At 42.3% G+C, this 19,522-nt stretch overlaps 1 protein-coding gene across 4 annotated transcripts in view; it reads left to right on the top strand.

Annotated features, from left to right (window-relative positions):
* The first annotated feature begins 15,590 nt into the window (after nt 1-15,590).
* LOC107147388 (dimethylaniline monooxygenase [N-oxide-forming] 3-like) overlaps nt 15,591-19,522 on the top strand; it is a 21,690-nt gene continuing 17,758 nt past the window's right edge. Inside the window, exons 1-2 of one of the 4 annotated variants that reach the window (XM_015491842.2) lie at nt 15,591-15,822; nt 17,014-17,151. In XM_015491842.2, the coding sequence (XP_015347328.1) occupies nt 17,020-17,151 (132 nt within the window). In that variant the 5' untranslated portion in view covers nt 15,591-15,822; nt 17,014-17,019. The remainder of the gene's footprint in view (nt 15,823-17,013; nt 17,152-19,522) is intronic. The other 3 variants (XM_015491844.2, XM_015491843.2, XM_015491845.2) reach the window with 3 other exon arrangements.

Raw genomic sequence — 19,522 nt, 5'->3', positions numbered from 1 at the left:
TGACAGAATCTCTGAAGCCATGAGCCAAAACAAATCTTTCCTTCACTGAGTTTTTTTTTTTTTTTGAATTTTGTCCCAATGATGAACAAAAAGTAACACAGGAATTTAGGAGAGGAGTGGCCAAAACACAGCCTGAGTTCTTTTGTCCTCCAGCCCACTTGCCCTAGATGAGAAGATAAAATGCCATTCTTTCAAATTTAGTGCTTATGCCCAGATCTCACCATTAAATTCTTTAGTCTTCTGTCTTTTATTCTGTCATGCTATCCCTAAGGGCATCAAGACCCTGCTATTTGAAGGAGGATCATCAAGTTAGAGGAAATAGTGACTGATAACAAATTTGGTTGATTTATCAGAATAATGTCCCACTGTGTAGTTGTCATAGTTGTTTATATTTACCCACCGGATTTGTTGCGGAAGGAGGCTGATGAAGTAGTGACTGGGTCCTTAGATTCTGGGACCCAATGACTTGAGTTCCAATACCAGCAATACCACTTACTGAAAAACCAGCCTCTACCTCAGAGCAAAGCCTGTCCAAGGAAGGGACATCACCTTTGTCCTTGGAAAGACCCACAGAGCACTCCTAAGCACATTCCCACCCTGCTAAGTGGTTTATCTACAAATAACAGGAGAGATCTGCTGAGCCAGGTGTCCCTGACTCAGTCAGGCTAGGTGGGGATCCATAGCAACCCCCTAGCAGCCACCAATCAGCATGAGACAGGGAAATACCTGGGATGCCAGATGACCCTCCCAGTAGTTTATGGTGGTTGATAACATGTTGGGAAACCATGTAGTTCACCCCTTTTGGCTTAAAACAATCAGTTCAAATGAATCCCCCTCTTGTAGTAACCAATCACCCCTACCCAACTTGTTCCCACCAGTGAAAGTGCTAATCATGTTTTAGAGTTGTTATTTGATTTTCCCGCGGTGTGTGATGATTTGCTAAGAGATGCTATGATGTATGTGGGGGTCCTTGCCTTCTCCAAAGAATATATAAAACTTCTGCAAACCCTGGGCTCAGGGCCTCTCAGCGTCACCAGTTGCTGTGTGTGCGCACAGAGGACTGAGCTAGCTCACAATAAACACCTCTTTGCTGTTTACATCGATCTTGGTCTCTGGTGGTCTTTTGGGGGTCCCGAATTTGAGCATAACACAATCCCGACAGCCACCATGCTCCATGCCACCAACTTGATCCTGGGTCTCTGATAAAGTAAGAGACGCATTCACTGCTCTTTCACCAGGAAATGTTATATTATTTACATTTATATTATAAAATAATTTTTTAAAAATTTTAATAATTAAAAAAATTCTCCAAGGATTTTTCTGTAATCTTGACACCAGTGACCAGGCATTGGAGAAAAATTCTTCCAACCTGGCCTATTTCTCTTGGGAAGGATAAGGAGTACTATTCTTAGAAAGAGTGGGTTATGAGGGATGAAGATAGAATTCGCAGTTCCATTGATGCACATTTTGGCAGCCCTTGCAATCCATTTGAATATTAAGCTTGCCATGGTTTAGTAGTACTTAGTACACCAGTGTGCAGCCTAGTTAGTGTAAAGTATGTGCCATGTGCTGACACTTAACATTAATGGTGTGACCCATGAAATCAACCTCCTCCAAGCTGCAGTTTTCTTGTCTATAAAATGGAAAAGATAACAGCATCAATCTGGCAGACTCTAGCGGGGATTGGGGACGATGCATATGTGAGACTTCAAGTGGTATCTGCTGCTCCACACTGGATACCTACAGGGTACCAAGGACTGTCATGTGACCTCATTCCCTCTCAGAGCAACATGTGATGCAGATATTATTATCCTTGACACTGGGAAACTAAGACTCAGAGTAAAGTGGCCCACATGTTATCAGAGCCAGGAGACAGGGGAGCCAGGTCTTGTACTTTCCCACTGTGTGTCTGGTGTGTACACAGGGAATTGTAGGCGATCATACTTGCCACACAGATCAAAACTAAAAGGAGATTTGAGTAGTTCTGGAGTTTCTGTTCAATGTAAGCAAAGCCCAGCAACTATTAGTACCATCAAAACCTCGAAGGGCCTCCCCTGGCTCTGCTCTTCCCCAGGCCCTGGGGTGATCCAAAGCCAGCTGCTAAGTCCACTTCCTGGTGGCTGGATCAAAACAGGGCTCTTGGGCAGCATCAAGGCCAAAAATGACATGTTTAGGAAGGTTTCCATCTCGTGATACTCTCAAGTGTCTCCATGTGCTGGACATTGTTTAATTGAAGGGGTTATAGAAGTGAACAAAATCAACAGGAATCCTTACAGCCTAGCAGGAGGCACAGGGGTGAACAGTGAGAAGAAGCAGTAAGTGAAAGATCCTGCCCGCTGACAGATGGGCCCCGGGGAGACAGCAGGTGAGGCAGCAATCCGCAGGAGCGAGCAGCTCCACTCTGCCTCTTTACCGTTCCCCGGATGTGAACCCAAAGAAGGTCAAGACACTGCTGGGGCATCACAGGAAGCTGGTCTCTTCTCCCATCCAGGAAATCCCCAACTCTGCAGGAAGCCCTGAGGAAGATCCTTGGAGCGGGGTCTCAGGCCATGCCATGTTGCTTAGGGGAAAACTTGAGCCACAGCTTGGAGAAAAGCAAGATCTCGGGGCCAGTGGGAATTCTGGGGAGGAGGCTTCTCCTACATGGGTGGTAAGTGCTCAGCTTGTTCACCCCGGGGGCACCAGAGACCACCAGCACACTGCTGCAGGGGGTGGGGGAACTCCACGATTCGCCCTTTCCAGAGTCACCTATTAGCCCTAGAGTGGCACGCGGCACTCCCCGTGCTGTGTGGCCCTGGAAACTCCCTGTTGCTCTTATAATGTGATTGTCATATCAAACTGTGGAAAAGTCAGAGGAGGTCGTATTTTGTAGGGCAGATAAACCAGGGCATGCGCCAGAGACTGCCTATTTCTTAACAGGCCTGTATTCCTGTACCTTGGGCTCCAGAGATTTTATTGTATGGTTTGAAATAAAAAAGTATTTTCATACTTATTATCTCATATGACAGTTTTTGTTACAAGGTCTTTACAAAGTAAATGGTAAATACTAGGCACAAAAGATACTCCCATGAATGTACAATGTATTTCCTTCCCTCAAAGAGTTTAAAAGGTAATTAGAGGGCTGGGGCAGTCGCTCAGGGGCATGTGTGAGGCACTGGGTTCGATCCTTAGCACCACATAAAAATAAACAAAGGCATTCTGTCCATCTATTACTACTACAAAAAGAAATTTTGTAAAAAAGGTAACTAGAAAGACAAGACAAATATAGGGAATTAAATACTAATGCAAGCCGCAGTAACAATTCGATGCAAAATCACAAACAAGGCAGATCATTAAAGGGCAGGTGAAGCCTGCTCCCTATGGGCTCCATGCCAGGGCTTCTTCGGTGACACTGTTTCTGGATGGAAATGAGCTTTGCTGTCCTCATTAGGTGCGCAGTGCTGTTTCCCAAGCCTTGGTCTCCTTGAGACCCCAGAATCCTGTCTGTAATAGGAATTTGCTGCTGTAACAATCCACCTGAGTTAATAAGGAGTTGATAGCCTCATTTTCTGAAAGGGAGGAAATTGAAGCTCAGAATGGCGCCGATCCGGGCTGGCCACCGCGGCTGGGAGAAGCACGGACACACTCCTCACAGACAGGCTGCTCTGAAGGGCCTGCCGCGCAGGTGGGCATGACTGTCTCTCACTCCTTCCTGGGGAGCTGGACCCGGCGGCCAGAACCCTTGGCCTGTGTGGTCAAGGGCAGCAGATCAGGTGTGGTGGGTCCGTTTGCACACTGGGCTCCTAGATCCGTAACTCAGTAATTCCCAGGCCTAGGGCAGGTTTGACCATCTTTTCTTGAGGGTGGCAGGAAGGGCCCCAGATATGTCTCGGGTGATGTTGGACCTGAGATCAAGGGCAGTCATGGGCTGTATGAATGAAGAGGCCAGTGTCCCTAGAGTGAAGGCCAAACCACTGTCTCTGCTCTCCATGGGTCCAAAACCAGCCATGGAAGCGCTATTTGGCCCTTTTACACTAATCCAGTTCTAATCATACAATCTAGAGAGTAAAATTAGGCCCCAAACTCTATCCTGTCCCCTTCCTTCCCTCTAAAAAAATTATCAAAGCAACCAAGACAAGGACTGTCTCTCTAACGAGTTATAAAAGTGATCTTCTTATTCCCGAGGCTCCGGCAGGCTCTGATAATCGCTGCCTTTCCTGGTGAGTTAGGGTGTTTGGAATTTCAGCAACTCTCCCAAAGGGAACTCAGAGTCCTAAGTTCCCTTAATGAAGGCCCATTTGGTTTCCCTGCTCCTGGGGTCACATTAGCAGTGTGAGGAGCAGTGAGTGACCCAGCTTAAAGACACCATAGGAGGACACCACACAGTGCTGTTGCTGATCCGACTGTCCTGTCAGTATTTCCCAACGGTGCATCCAAAGGTTGGGGACCACAGAGAGTCACAGCCAAACTTTGTCTTACACTCCTGTTCAAATTTACACTGGCTTGTTAATTCTAGGGTGAAATGTAGTCTTTTGTTATCTAAGTTCTGGAACATTTTTTTTCCCAGCGAGAAATTTTGTAGTTCATTTTTTTTCCATTTTATTCATTCATTTGTTTGTTTGTTTGGTCTTAGTATTTTCATCAGCTTACATATGAGCCTCACATGTTAAGGAAAAGCATTAACAAGGAGGTGTATATAGACATTCATATTTTTCTCCCTGATAAAATAAGTGTGTCTATGTACATTTATGTTCACATTTATATAGAATTTTCTTAAAATCAGTGTTTATTTTGGAAATTAGGATATTATAAGGATTATTATGCATATTGCTTTTTTCCTTCCCAATACTTCATGGGGTATTTCTCCAAGCCATCCATTATAACTTTATGCTTCTTGGTACTCAAAGAATATCACACAGAGGGAATGAAAAATCATTCATTTATCTAACAATAAGCATTCATTTTATCTTCAGTTTTTTTAATACTTTGAATGTCATTGAAATAAAATTATCTGTACAATTTGTTGAACATACTTGTATCTATATTTCTATAGAATACCTTCTCTGAAGATGAAATTGTATAAAATAGTATAGGTCTTTTTTAAAAGAAGAAAATCCTAAGCATTTTATTTTTATCACCATCACAACCATTCTCATTATTGAAATAAATATTGACAATTACACAAAATTTTGCGTAATTTCACATCAATAATTTAGGTCCCACAGTTACATGACATAGCTAGCTAAAAATATATGAAAATATGTCTTTGGAAGCAAACCCAGCATTCTTCTGGCTATGAACTTGACTTGGTAACAGGAGGTGCTAGGGGCTGACCAAGCCTAACCCGGCACTGCCTGGGCTGTTACGCAGGTGAGACGTGCACTTCAGAACATGACTGGTGAAGAGCCAGTGTCTTTGAAATGTTCTGCAGCAGTTTTAGTGATCAATTCTAAATCTATAAAGTCCATCGACATTTTATATGAACCTTTCAGCCATTAAGCATTATCAGATATACCAACAGTCACAAGAAATATATAGGGCTGGGGCTGTAGCTCAGCAGCAGAGCACTTGCCTCGCACATATAAGGCACTGGGCTCTATCCTCAGCACCACATAAAAAATAAATAAATAAAATAAAGGTATGGTGTCCATATACAAATAAAAAAAATTTTTAAAAAGAAATATATACCCTGTTTCTAGTAAATCAATCAGAAGTCAAAAAAAAAAAAAAGCAGAAGTTTCTTTAAAATTCAAAGAAAATCTGGTGCAATATGGTAGAATATGTGGATTCCCACTTTCATTCCCACCACAGCAAAAATAATTTGACATCAATTCTTGGGCAAAATTGTTGATATTGGAGTTTGGGGATCGGGTAGGAAGTTATGAAGCCCCAGGGAAGCCCAAGACCAAGGACCCCCGTTTGGAGAAGGCAGGCCTGTGTCTGGGTGGCATGCTCACTAACTGTGGCCCCAGTTACAGATCCAAAAAGAGCCTTTTCCCTCTGTGGGCTTAGCCATAACCCCTTGGCCTTAGTCCTGCCACCAGCACTGTCCACCAAGCCTCCTAACATAACCATGCACCCTCATGCCTCAAGCAACAGCCCACTGACCTTAGTCCTGGCCCTGGACCCTGCAGCAGCCCATGACCCAGCTCTAACCACACTCCAGGGACACTTCTGCCTTAACAGGAACGCTGTAAGAGGCATGGACAGGGTACACCAAGAGGAAAGCCTGCAGACCTTGGTCTGACTATGGATCCTAGTGTCCCTGTGTCTCAATCCCAGCCCCGTTCACTCATGGTCCAGAGGCAGTCCTGCTCACTGAAGGATCTGGCTAGAGACAGGTCCATCCACACAACAAAGGCAGACCTGCAAATCTCATTTCTGACTATGGACCTTAAAAAAGCCTTGTAACTTGGTTACTTCACTTTCTACTGCACTATTGGAACAATCCTGCCCACACAGCAACCCTCCCAATGACATAGCAGAACCCATATTAGGAACCCAGGAGTCATACTCACTCATGCACTTAGTAATAGGTCTACCATCTTGCACACAACTTTGAACCTTCAACTGAATCCTGATTCCAGTGCTAGACCTACTGGCCAAGATCATGAGGGTGGTCACATTGACCCAGAGACCAGGCAAGAACCATGCCAAACCAGAATGCTGATAGCAAGTCTGCCAGTTGCAGGTGCCACTGTGGACACAGCAGAGGCCACCTGACTTGGCTCCTTCCACCTGACTGTGATCCCACAGGTCATCATGTCAGCCCAGGGAGTCAACAGAAGAAGCTCTTTTCATGACAAAACCCATATGTAAGGACTAGCAAGGTATTTACTGCTTCAAATGCACAGACACCAATATAAAGCTCCACGGATCATGAGGAATCAAACCAACATGATGCCACCAAATTAAATCAATAAAGCTACAGTAATGGAGGCCAAAGAAACAGAAAGCTACAATGGATTCAAAATGCTCGTCTTAAAGATACTCATCTTAAAGGTGCTCATTAAAATGCAAGAGAGCACAGAGATAGCCAATTGGGGAAAGATGCATAGACAAAATTAACATTTAATAAGGAAATAGGAAACACTCAAAAGGAGTTCTGGAACTGACGAATACAATAACAGAACTGAAAAATTCAATAGAAAGCTTTAATAACAGACTTGATCATGCAGAAGAGACCATCAGTATCAACGATAATTTAGTTGAAATCAGCCACCTAGAGAAACAGAATGAAAAAAAATGAACAAAAAAATGGTGGAGAAGGAACATGGGAACTATGAGACCCGTCACTAAGCAAATAAACATATGGTTATGGGAATTCCAGAGGGATACAAGAGAGAAAAAGGAGCAAAAACAGTCTATTTAAGAAATAATGACTAAGAACTTCCCACCACTTGTTGACTGAAAAGTCAACAAGTAATATCAACGCAAAGATCACCCTACATGCATAATAACCAAATTGTCAAAAATCAATAAAACAAAGAGAATTTTGAAAGTACCAAGACAAACAGCAATTTATCAAAACTGTATATAAAGAGTATTGCATGCAGCAAGCCTATGCATCAGAAATAAAGGGGAGATAAAGCCAAGCAATAAAAACTGAGGGAGTTTATCAACACTAGACCTCTATTACAAGAAATATAAAGGAATCCTTCAAGTTGAAATGTGAAAGGATACTCAGCAATAACATGGAAGCATAAAACTCACTGGAAAACATGAATACATAGTAAAATCCAGAGTAATAATGTCATAGTGTTGTGTGAGTATGTTTTAACTTCTACCATAAAATTTGGAACAAAAAAAAGTTTTAAAAATAATGATAGCTATGTTAATTTGTATATGGACATAAAATATAAAAGATGCAAAGTGTGGCTTGTTTATCATAAAATGTTGAGGGAAAGTGAAAATGTAGATTTTTATTGATTTGAAGTTTTTATCAACTTAAATATACTATGTAATACTTTGTATACGGACTATGTCAACCACAAAGGAAAAAACCCTCCAGTGGAAGCACAAAAGATACCAAGAAAGAAATCAAAGCATACCTCTACAAAAGACAGTATGACAGGAAGAAAAACCTACAAAACAGGAAAAAAATGGCACTACTGAGTCCTAACCTATCAATAATTGTTTTAAATGTAAATGGATTAAAGTCACCAATTAAAGAGACACAGAATGGCTGAATGGGTTTTTTTGTTTGTTTGTTTGTTTTAATCACAATCTTGCTCCATGCAAGAGACTCGCTTTGTCTTAAAGGACACACAAAGGCTAAAAGGGAAGAGATGGCAAAATACATTCTGTGCAAATGATAACCAAAGGGAGCAGGGTGTCGAGACTAATATTTTGCAACATAGACTTTCAGACAAAAACTTACAAAGAAGTAGGGGCCAGTTAGTCAAAAGAATATAATTATTTTGGATATATATGCATCCAACTTTGGGCACACCTAAATATATAAAGTAAATATTAAGAGGGAAAGAAAGATGGACACGGGCAGCAACACAATAGCAGAAAATGACTCAGTGCCTCACTTTCAACAGTGGACGATCATCCAGGCAGAAAATCAATAAGGGAACAGCAGACAGACTCGTACTATAGGCCCAAGAGACACCCAGAATATTCCCTCCCACAACAGGAGAATACAGACTCTTCTCAAGCACACGCGTGACCCTTTCCAGGCTAGGTCATATGATATGCCACAAATAAGTCTTAACATTTATAAGAAGATTGAGATCTCATTAATTATCCTTCTGACCACAGTGGTATTAGACTAGAAATCAAAATGAGAGGAGTGTTATGATATTTACAACCACCTGGACATTGAACAGCACACTCCTGAACAGCCAACAGGTCGAAGGAGAAATCAAAAGAGAAACCAAAATGCCTCCTGAGATGATCGGAAATGGAAACTCGGCATCAGTGAGCTCATGGGAAGCTGGAAAGCCGTCTCACAAAGAGGTTTAGTGGTAGGTTCCTACATTAAGAAAGAAAAGGGACTGGGACATACCTCTGTGGGGGAGCACTTGCCTAGCACGCATAAGGCCCTGGGTTCAACCCAGAACCACACACACACACACAAAGGAAAAAAAATTGGTCTCAGGCAAGATAATTCTGCACCTCAGGCATAAGAAAAATTACAAACTAAGCTGACAGTGAGCAGAAGTAAGGAAATGATCATGATTAGAACCGAAATAAATGAAATAGTAGAAAGACAACTAAAAAAATTAAAATTTGTTTCTGAAAAATAATAAAAATTGAAAATATTTCACTATATTAGCCAAAAGAAGAAGAAAACTCCACTCAGTTAAATTAAAAAATGGAAGAAGAAACACTGCAATTAATATCACAGAAATGCAAAGAAATGTCAGGGATATTTGAACAATTAGTGGACAAATACCTGTTTCATGTTTCTGTTTCTGTATGTTTTGATCTTTATAAATTATAAAGATCACAATTATAAAGATCAAATTATAAAGATCAAAACATTACAGAAACAGAGTCATTAAACATACCAATAACAAATTAAGAGATTAAATAAGTAATCAAAACCTCCCAACAACAAAAAATGACTCCACCCAATGCCTTCACAGGTGAATTCTACCTGTCATTTAAAGAAGAGTCAATGCCAATCTTCTTCAAAGTCTTTCAAAGCATTGGGGAGGAGAGAATGCTTCCACTCTGGTTTGACAAGGCCAGCATCACCCTGATAACTAAGGCACATGTAAAAACTACAAGAAAAGAAAATTCTAGGCCAATGCCCCCGATGAACACAGTGCAAAATCCTTAACTGAATTAAAAAACACATTAAAAGGGTCATACAATATGATCAGGATGGTTCAACATACACAAATTAATAAATGTGATTTGTCACATTAACAGAATGAAGGATAAAATCATATGATAATCTCTATGGATTCAGAAAAAAAAATACTTGACAAAATTCAACATTCTTTCATGACAAACACTGACAAGAAATTCAGTACAGAAGAAATCTACCTCAATAAAATAAAGGCCAATGGAGCAAGTCCACAGCTGGCATCCTAGTCAGGGGCTAAAAAGCAACTTTGCCTCTAGATCAGGAACAAGACCAGGGTAACCTCTCCCACAAGTTGCACAAAGGATGGTACCAGAAGTCCCAGCCAAAGCACTCAGGCATGAAAAAAAAAAAGGGAAAATACATCAATATCAAAAAGGAAGAAGCTAAATCATCTGTGCTCAGAGTTGAGATGATCTTTTGGACTTACTCGGGATGGAGCTGTTCCTTCTCTGTACCCTTTTCCCCTTCTGGCGTGGGAACGTCTGTCCCCCTGTTTTATGCCAGAACCTATAACTGAGCTACCACGTTCACAGCTGGAGAGCAGCTGACCTTGGAATGACCCCTGCCTTGGACTCTCCTGTATCTGACTTGGATTATATTTGGATGAGACTTTGAACTTAGACGTCAATGTTGATTCTGAAACCTGAATAGACATTCCTCAGAAGACACACAAATAGTTCTAAGAAAATATTCAACATCACTAGTTACCAGGAAAATGCAAATCAAAACCTCAGCAATCGATCACTTACCCTAGTTAAAATAGACATTATCAAAAAGACAAAAAAAAATATCAATTACTGGCATGGATATGGAAAAAGGGGAACTTGTGCACTAATGGTGGGAATGTGAATTAATAGTCATTGCTAATACTTTTTCCATTGCTATAACAAAAACTCCTGCAACTGGGAATTAGTAAAGAAAAAAAGGTCTAGTTCGTCTCCCATTTTGGAGATTTGGGAGCATGGTGCTGACATATGCTCAGGCTGGTGAGAGCCCCATGGCTGTCACATGGTGGGCAGCATGTATATTTGAATGCATGTGAGAGGAAGAGGTCAGGGAGTGGGGAAGAGTCATTCTGGCTCTTTCATAACTTGTGAGAACTAGCCAGAGTCCTATAAGAACTATGCAAATTTCTTCTGAGGACAGCACCTACAGTGATTTGTCACCTGTCAACCTTGCCACACTGAGGACCCAAGATCCCAACACATGAAGCACTGGGGGACACCCTCAAGCCCTGTCCAGTCAGTAGCAAGTATTATGGAAAGCAGTATGAGATTCCTCAAAATATGAAAACAAAGAACTCGTAAGGTCCAGCCATCACCATACTGTTTTCCATAATACCACTTGGCGTATTCCCAAAGGCAAGAAATCAATATGACAAGATATGTCTCCCACACTCAGTGCAGCCCTGTGCACAATAGCCAAGATAAAGAACCAGCCCAGGTGTCTGTCATCAGTGAATGTGGACAGAAAGGGCCGTGTGTGTACACCACAGAGGAGAACTCAGCCGCTGCAAACGGTGAATGGTGAATGAAACCCGATTGCGTGTGGCAACATGGATGACCTGGAGCAATCTATGTTGAAATAAGCCAGGCAGAGAAAGCCCAATTCCACATGAGCTCACTTAGAAGCAAAACCTATGAAATGAAAAGACGTTGATCTCATGGAGGTAGAGAGCGGATATGTGGTTGAGAGGCCAGGTAGGGAGACTGGTCAATGGGTACACAGTCACAGGAAGGCAGGAGAAATAAGTCCTGATATCCCTCTGTACAGTAAGGTAGCTGTGGTTATCAATATTGCAATTAATATTCAAAATAGCTAGAAAAGAGGACTTTTTAAATGATAAATGTATGAGGAGGTGGATGAAAAATACAGTGATTTGATCATGATTATGCACAATGTATGTGTGTATTTAAGCACCGCACTCTACTCCATAATAGGTACAATCTTTTTAGCAATTTTTAAAAACTTTTATAAAGGACTGGAGGAAATCAGCAAGGCCTGCTCTTTGCCCTTCATCTCTTCCACTACGTAAGGCACCTCGTGGTGACAAGTGGGGGATACAGGCCCTCTGCAGACCCTGCACCTGCCAGCACTTGGACCTGGGACCTTCCAAGCCTCCAGAACCGGGAGGAAAAACAAAACAAAACCAAAACTTATTTAAAAATCACTCATTGTCAGTTTGCTATGGCAGCACAACGACTGTAGTGAATAATGCCGTATTATATACTTGACATCTGCTAAAGGAGGCGGTCTTAAGTGTCCTCACCCCCCACACACACACACACACAAGTAACAATAGGTGAGGTTAATCACTCCGATTGTGTTGACCATTTTACACGGTATGTGCATTTCCACAAACTCATGCTATTTAATTCTCAGCCACAGAGAAACAAGAGACGCTGTACACCTTAAAATGTTTGGAGAAAATAAGAAGTATTGTGCATCTTCAATATATACACTTATTTGTTGGCTATCCTTCAATAAAGCTTGAAAAAAAATTAAGGAAATCTATGCTGCTCTACAAGGAGGTACGAGAAAGTTTGACAGGACTGGATTCATATCAGTTTTCATCAAGGAACAGCTGCAGATTTAACAGTGGATCCCAGTCCAGGGGTGTAGACACTGGTCTCGGTACCACAGCCAATCAGAGGAAGACACCACAGGAAAAGCAGCCAGCCACTCCACATTCTCTCCCTAGCACTTGCTCCAGACTTTACTACTGCAAGGATACATAAGCCAGTCTGTCCTAGAGCAGGACACCCCAAAGCTGTTATCATCATTGGTAGGAAAAAAATATGCAGAATAATTTACAACCGCCTGACATGCCTACGTCGTGGTCGTGGGTACAAAAAATTGTGCAATCAGAGCAAAATTATTTTGGACACAGTTTGATAACTTGATTATTCCAGCTAAAATGGAATGTGTATATTTCTACTTGCTGATGTAATCAATCTCCCTTTAGAGACAAAACTGATGTCTTAGCAAGTCAAGTAGGTAGGTTTTGATCTGGTCTTTATTTTACACCCAACTGTGTTGTCCTCAAAGTCTAACACTGTCCACCTGTCTATTTCTCCACCCTGGTCAGTGATCGTGGCAGGAGCTCAGTAGCACCTCTTGCTCAAAGCACAGAGGTGGTTACTGCACACCTGGTGTTCGTGTTCACCTCCTATTACTCTGGAGTGCCAGGCATTCTCTTCCTAGGGACTCACACGGAGGTGGCTCAGGTGGAAAGTACACTCACTGAGCAAACAGCCTATGTCGCAACTTTTCATAAATATGACTCTTTGAATAACTTAAAGATGCACTTACTGGATTACTAACAGATGATAAATCCTGTAAAAATTACTTTAAAAATTTTGGTAAGGTTTCATTTGAGGCCGTCCTGGTTCATCTGAATTGTCAACGTGATGAGATCAAGAGATGCCTGAATTAAGAGGCTGCTGGGTGTGTTGGTGAGGATGTCCCCAGGAATTATGGGCCTGTGGGACAGCACACTGAGAGGGAGGCCCATCCTAAATGTGGGCAGCACAGTCAACGGGCTGGGGGCCTGGAGGGAATGGAAGGTGAAGATCAAGGAGAGTCCTGCTCCTTCACTACTCCAAACCAGACTCTGACCAGTGACTCTCCAGGGAGCTCCCGTCCATCCTGGACTGCGGCTACATCATGGTCCTTCTTGTCTGAGCCTCCGACTTCTTGGACTGAGCAGTGACCAGTTCCTCCAGTTCTCCACCCTGCAGATGGCCACCGGGTCTATCCAGCTTCTGATCCTGGAGGCCAATCAAATAAATCCCCTTTGGATAATCACGGATCTGTAACTCCTGTTGGTTTTGTTCCTCTAGAGAACCCTTTGACAGGTTAATTACCTAATCAAGCTTTGTGAATGCTTGACAAATACCTTTTAAACACATGTACTCTATTTCAAGAATATAAGGCATTTACATACATATCATTTAAATATATATATATATATATATATATATATATATATATATATATATATAATTTAGTCCCATCTACTGATGGTGTGATACTCAGGTTCAGAATGTGTGTTCACTCAAGCAGAACAACCCTGAAAGCCATTTTGAAAATTTCCACTATAACTTGGAATGAGTCTTCTAATGGAGTTCTCCTCAGATTGCTAGTGGTTTCCATTCCGTGAAGGTAGCTGCTGTGTGTAGTGCACACAGGCTTCTGACCATTATCTTCATCAAATCCTCAGAAGGCTAGGCTGACTCCTGGTACATTCAAGAATTATATCAATATTAACCAGTAAACGCTGGTGATATTTTCCTCAACAGCATTAGTCCCCAGGCCTTCTCCCTTCACTCACAATCTGTTTGGTGCTGTCTGCCTCTCCCTCTGAATCCCGGGATTTTCTCCTGTTTGGGACTCTCCTACCTCTCCAACAAGGCCAGATTAGCTTTTCTAGCTCCTTCTCTATGCTCTCTGAAGAGTCTGGTTCAATGCCTTTGACTTCCTGACCCCTCAAGAACATACCGCCCAGTTTCAACCATAAAATCCCAGACCCATGGCAGTCAAGGGTTGAGCATAAGTCACTTTAAATTCCTTCTCAGGATAATTTTGTGTATGCAAAATGGCAAACATTTTCTTTTTAAGAAAAAGAAATTCTTTCCATATTTACCCTTCAACAACACCCCTTAGGCGTGAAATGCACCTGGAAATATGAATTCTACTTTGTTCTTCTATTAATGTACATATTTCTGAATAAGAACACCCATTTTGGGAAATCAATGACCTCATAAAGCAGAACTCAAGAGACTTTCTTAGAGCAAACTCATCTTGATGGTAATGTACACAACATTCAGACTAACGCACATCTATTGTTATTTACAAATTTTGGGCCTTGGTTTATTTATTTATTTAACCTTCAAACCTTCATTTTACATCTCTCTTGGTCACTATTGCAGCTGGTTGAGGTTCACCTCTGAGTAAGCAGGTAAGTCAACAGTTGGAAAGGTGCAGTCCCCACCAGGCCTCCTACCTGGGGGGAACAGGATTGCAGTGAATACCTTTGTCCACTAGAGGGAGCGCTATAGGGGCAAATTGAATTGCAAGAGGCATCTCAATTTTCATTTGGAAATTCCCATGAAATTCTTTCAAGACCCAGTTGCAAGCTCTTAGTTTGAAGCTTGTAAGTCTGCTCACTTCTCAGAAGATCCTCAAAACCCCTGAGCAATGGTTCACTTGAACATGTGCTTCTTCTGAAGCCTAGTTAACTGGTGGCCAAGTTTGGCCCCACTTGTCCTTGTGACTTCCAATCTAAGAGTAGTTTATGTGGCAGAGAAAAGCCACCTTTGCTGCTGGCTCTCTCAGCTCAGAGCCTAACTTCCCAGAGCCTTTGATGGGCTACTGTGAGCGCCCCACTAAGGAACTAGGAACAATGAAAAGAAAGTGGGCTTTGAGGGCTGGGGATGTGGCTCAAGTGGTAGCGCGCTCGCCTGGCATGCGCAGGGCGCTGGGTTCGATCCTCAGCACCACATAAAAAAAAAATAAAATAAAGATGTTGTGTCCACCAAAAACTAAAAAATAAATATTAAAAAATTCTCTCTCTCTCTCTCTCTCTCTCTCTCTCTCTCTCTCTCTCTCTAAAAAAAAAAATGTGAGCTTTGAAACCCCACATTATGGGATTTGAGGGGACAATGACAAACCACCTGGGAAGGAGGAACAGGCTGACTCCTGGAGCCAGGAGCCTGGGGCACTCCCCTAGCTTGTGTTCACCAGGACTGACAGGAATGTGGGGCTGGGAGACCAGAGACAGGCTCTATGCCCCACATGTCACAGGATGGGGTGTGCTTGTTTTTAGAGGATCAAGGAAATCCCTACCTCTTTAAGAACAGCTCCTCCCTTTTCCAATAACCCCTCCAGAATCTGAGTCCAGTGGAGCATTTGCTCTTAAAAATCACCCAGGACAGACAGGACTTGGACATACAGAAGAAGACAGAGAAAAGGTGAGAGGAGGAAAGGACTGGTGTTGTGAAGGGCTGAACGGCAGCTTGGTACGTGAAGGGGCACAGCTGTGGGTTTAGCCGATGTGTGGCTGGGAGGAGAATGACATCCGGTCCAGGCAGATTCTGGGTTTTGTTTTTATACACTTTGGTGACTTTGTCTAGAAAGTAAGAAATAGAGAGAAAAGTAGTAGTGGAGTCTAAGGATAGTCTCAGGAACAGGGAAGGCTAGGAAGTGTAAGTTTTAGAAGAGAATGGAGGCAGGGAGCAGCCAGTGGGAAGAAGTTGTGGTCAGGAACAACCTTTCTCTTTTCAGAGAAAAGGAAGAATAGGAAGAATGTCATCAAGAAGGAAGGGGCTGGCTCCATGGCATGTGGAGATGTAGACCCCCCAGTCTACTTCAAGTAGAATGAGAAGGCAGGTGTGAGAGTGTGTGTGTGTGTGTGTATGTGTGTGTGTGTATGTGTGTGTGTGTAGCTGGCCCCTGCGTCTGCAGGTTCCACACCTGAGGATTCATCCAACCATGGATGGGTGGTCCTCTGATGGCTGGATCTGGTCCCAACACACACAAGGCTTTTTTCTTGTCATTATTCCTTAAACAATACAGGGCACAGTTATACGCATAGCACTTGCATAATATCAGATATTAAAAGTAACATCAATGATTTAAAGTATCAAGGAGGAGGTGCATGGATTAGATACAATACTAGGCCATTTCATATAAGGGACTTGAGAATCTGCAGATTTGGGTGTCCAGGGTGGGGTGGAGGCCTGGAAACAACTCTCCATGGTACTGAGGGTGGCCGCGCGCACACACACACACATGAATACTGGTTTCTTCACTCAGGCCTTCATGCACAGGAGGTGGCTGGGTGCTGGGTGTGTGGCTTAGTTGTGACTCTCCTTTCCTTTCTTCTGCTCATTGTCTTTGGTAAGAGTGAATAACAAAAGGCCAAACAAAAAAAGATAAATTATCTGTATATAAATTATATATATATGATGGATCATCAGTCTCTCAGTTTTGGAGATTAGACTAAAAGTGTTTCATGTCTTGGAAGAAAACATTTTCTTTGGAAATTGGAGACATACAGAATATAGTTTGATTACTAACCAGAGTTCTGAAGTCTTTTTTTTTCATACAGTTTTCTTGGGTGCAAAAGGAAAGATTTTTATTATGCCAAAAAACAACACCAAAAAAATACGTTTTCAGGAATACTGATGCAATCAATGTCCTTTGCCCAGGCAGCCATGGGGCGGAGAGTGGCCATCGTGGGAGCCGGTGTCAGTGGCTTGGCTGCCATCAGGAGCTGTCTGGAGGAGGGGCTGGAGCCCATCTGCTTCGAGAGGAGCGATGACGTGGGTGGCCTGTGGAAGTTCTCGGTGAGTGGGCGAGGGTGCAGGAGGCAGGGCGAGCAGAGGGGAGGTAAGCAGCACACTGTGGAACACGGCTTCCTAACTGGCCGCCTGGTAGTTAAAATCCCTACTGGGATCCACAAACTACGTCAGGCTGGGAAGCAAACTCCTCTCAAGTTAGAGGTCACCTAGGCAACAGGCTACCTTTGGAAGTTGGCCTTGTGTGCCACAACTCACCTCTGGGCAAATCATTAATAACCGCCATTTGGATATAAAATCCAGGGTCAAATATTAGTTAGGTTTATATTATACACGCATATGATTATTTCACTCATTTAGAAAACCCGAGGCTACCAAAGGTCCTCCTAGTGATTCTGTCCACAGACTTTAAAGTTTCGGGGGCCTTTGCTCTCGGGTGGTCACCTCTGCCGAGAATTGTTTGGCTGTGGAGCTGGGGTCATTTCTGGGCGCTCTGTCCTGTTCCCTTGGTTGAGTCTGTAGTCATGCCAATGCCATGGTCTCGGTGACGCTGCAGCTTTGTAGTGTACTTTGAAGTTGGTGACCAGACCCTTCCAGCTTTGTTCTTTTTGCTCAAGATCAGGGTGTGGCTACTCAAGGTCTTTTGCACTTCCATGTGGATTTTAGATTATTGTCTCTAGTTCTGTGAGGGATGACATTGGTATTTTGATGTGGATTTCACTGAATTTGTAAATTGCTTTGGGTAGTATGGACATTTTAACACTTAATTCTTCCCATCCACGAACATGGGAGGTCTATTTTTGAGAATTCCTGTTTAATTTCTTTCATGAGACTGTGTGCCATTTTGATTGAAGAGGTCTTGGGGTTGTAGCTCAGTGGTTGAGCGCTTGCCTTGCATGTATGAGGCACTGGGTTTGATCCTCAGCACCACATAAAAAAATAAACAAATAAAACAAAGATATTGTGTTCATCTACAACTAAAAAAAAAGTTTTAAAACATTTATACATAGGTTGTTGTTGTTGTTGTTGTTGTTGTTGTAAATGAGACTCCTCTCATGATTTCTTTCTCAGCAACCTCGTTATTGGTTGGAAAAGGGACAGCTTCTTTAGTAAAAGGTGTTTTGCAAACTGGTATTCACATGCATAATCTTGAAACTTGACCCCTCTTGCCCTTTGAAAATGAAACTCAAAGTGGATCAAAGACCTAACCTGTAAGACCTAGCACCATAAAAGTACGAGAAGAAAACACACAAAAACACTTCAAGAACCAGCCTAGGTATATCCAATAGCAGGTGAATGGGGAAAGAAAATGTGCTGTATATACATAGTGAACATTAGTCAGCCTTATAAAGAATGATAGCCTCTCATTTGCAGCAAAATGTAAGGAACTGGAGGACATTATATTAAGTGAAGTCATCAGACACAGACAAATTCTGCTGTTTTTTCTCATTTGTGGATATTTTTAAAAAAAATCATAATGTATGTAGTGATTCCAGGAGGCTGGGAAGAACATAGGAAGTTTGAGAACAGGCACCCACACACAATTAGAAGTAATAAGTTGTAGTGTTCTACAGAACAGTGTGGGAGCTACAGCTCACGATGCCCTATTCTATATCTATGGGTTACTGGACTTGAACAGCATGTATAACACCCGCACACTGAAATATCAACCTGGGATGTGCACCATTATTACACATCAGTCTCAAGGTCATTTAAAATGTCAAGCCAGGCATTATGGTGCACGCCCGTGATCCCAGCTACTCAGGTATTTGAGGTCAGCCTGGGAAACTTTGCATGATCCTATTAAAAAAAAAAAAAAAGTATAAAGAAATGGAAATTTTAACTGATTTGATTTGATCATTACACAGTGTATACATGTATTGAATCATCACACTGAACCCTATCAATGTGTATAATCGAAATTTTTTTTTTGGATTTAAAAATTAAGGAGTTTCAGGTGCTGACTTTGGCCTTGTAAAACCACATAATGAATGAGACAGCTGTGTGACAAAATAAGTGTGGATGTGCTGCCCGTCTCCATCATCCATCATGGAAATCCACCAGCAGATAAGCACAAATGTACTCATCAAACGTCCTAATCCCTGGGGCCTGTGGAAGTTGCCTTACAAGAGAAAGGGATGTTTGTGCTGGGATTAAGTTTAAAATATCGAGATGGAGCCAGGCACAGTGGAACACACCTGCAATCCCAGCAACTCGGGAGGTTTAGGCAATAATTTTGTGAGCTTGAAGCCAGCCCCAGCAACTTAGTGAGGCCTTAAGCAACTTAGTGAGACCCTGTCTTTAAATATAAAACAAAAAGGGCTGGGGGTGTGGTTCAGTGGTAAAGCATCCCTGGGTTCAATCCTCTCTCTCTCTCTCTCTCTCTCTCTCTCTCTCTCTCTCTATATATATATATATA

Source organism: Marmota marmota, unplaced genomic scaffold, assembly GCF_001458135.2.
Source record: "Marmota marmota marmota unplaced genomic scaffold, marMar, whole genome shotgun sequence".
Lineage (NCBI taxonomy): Eukaryota > Metazoa > Chordata > Mammalia > Rodentia > Sciuridae > Marmota > Marmota marmota.
This window is presented reverse-complemented; position numbering and strand designations above follow the sequence as displayed.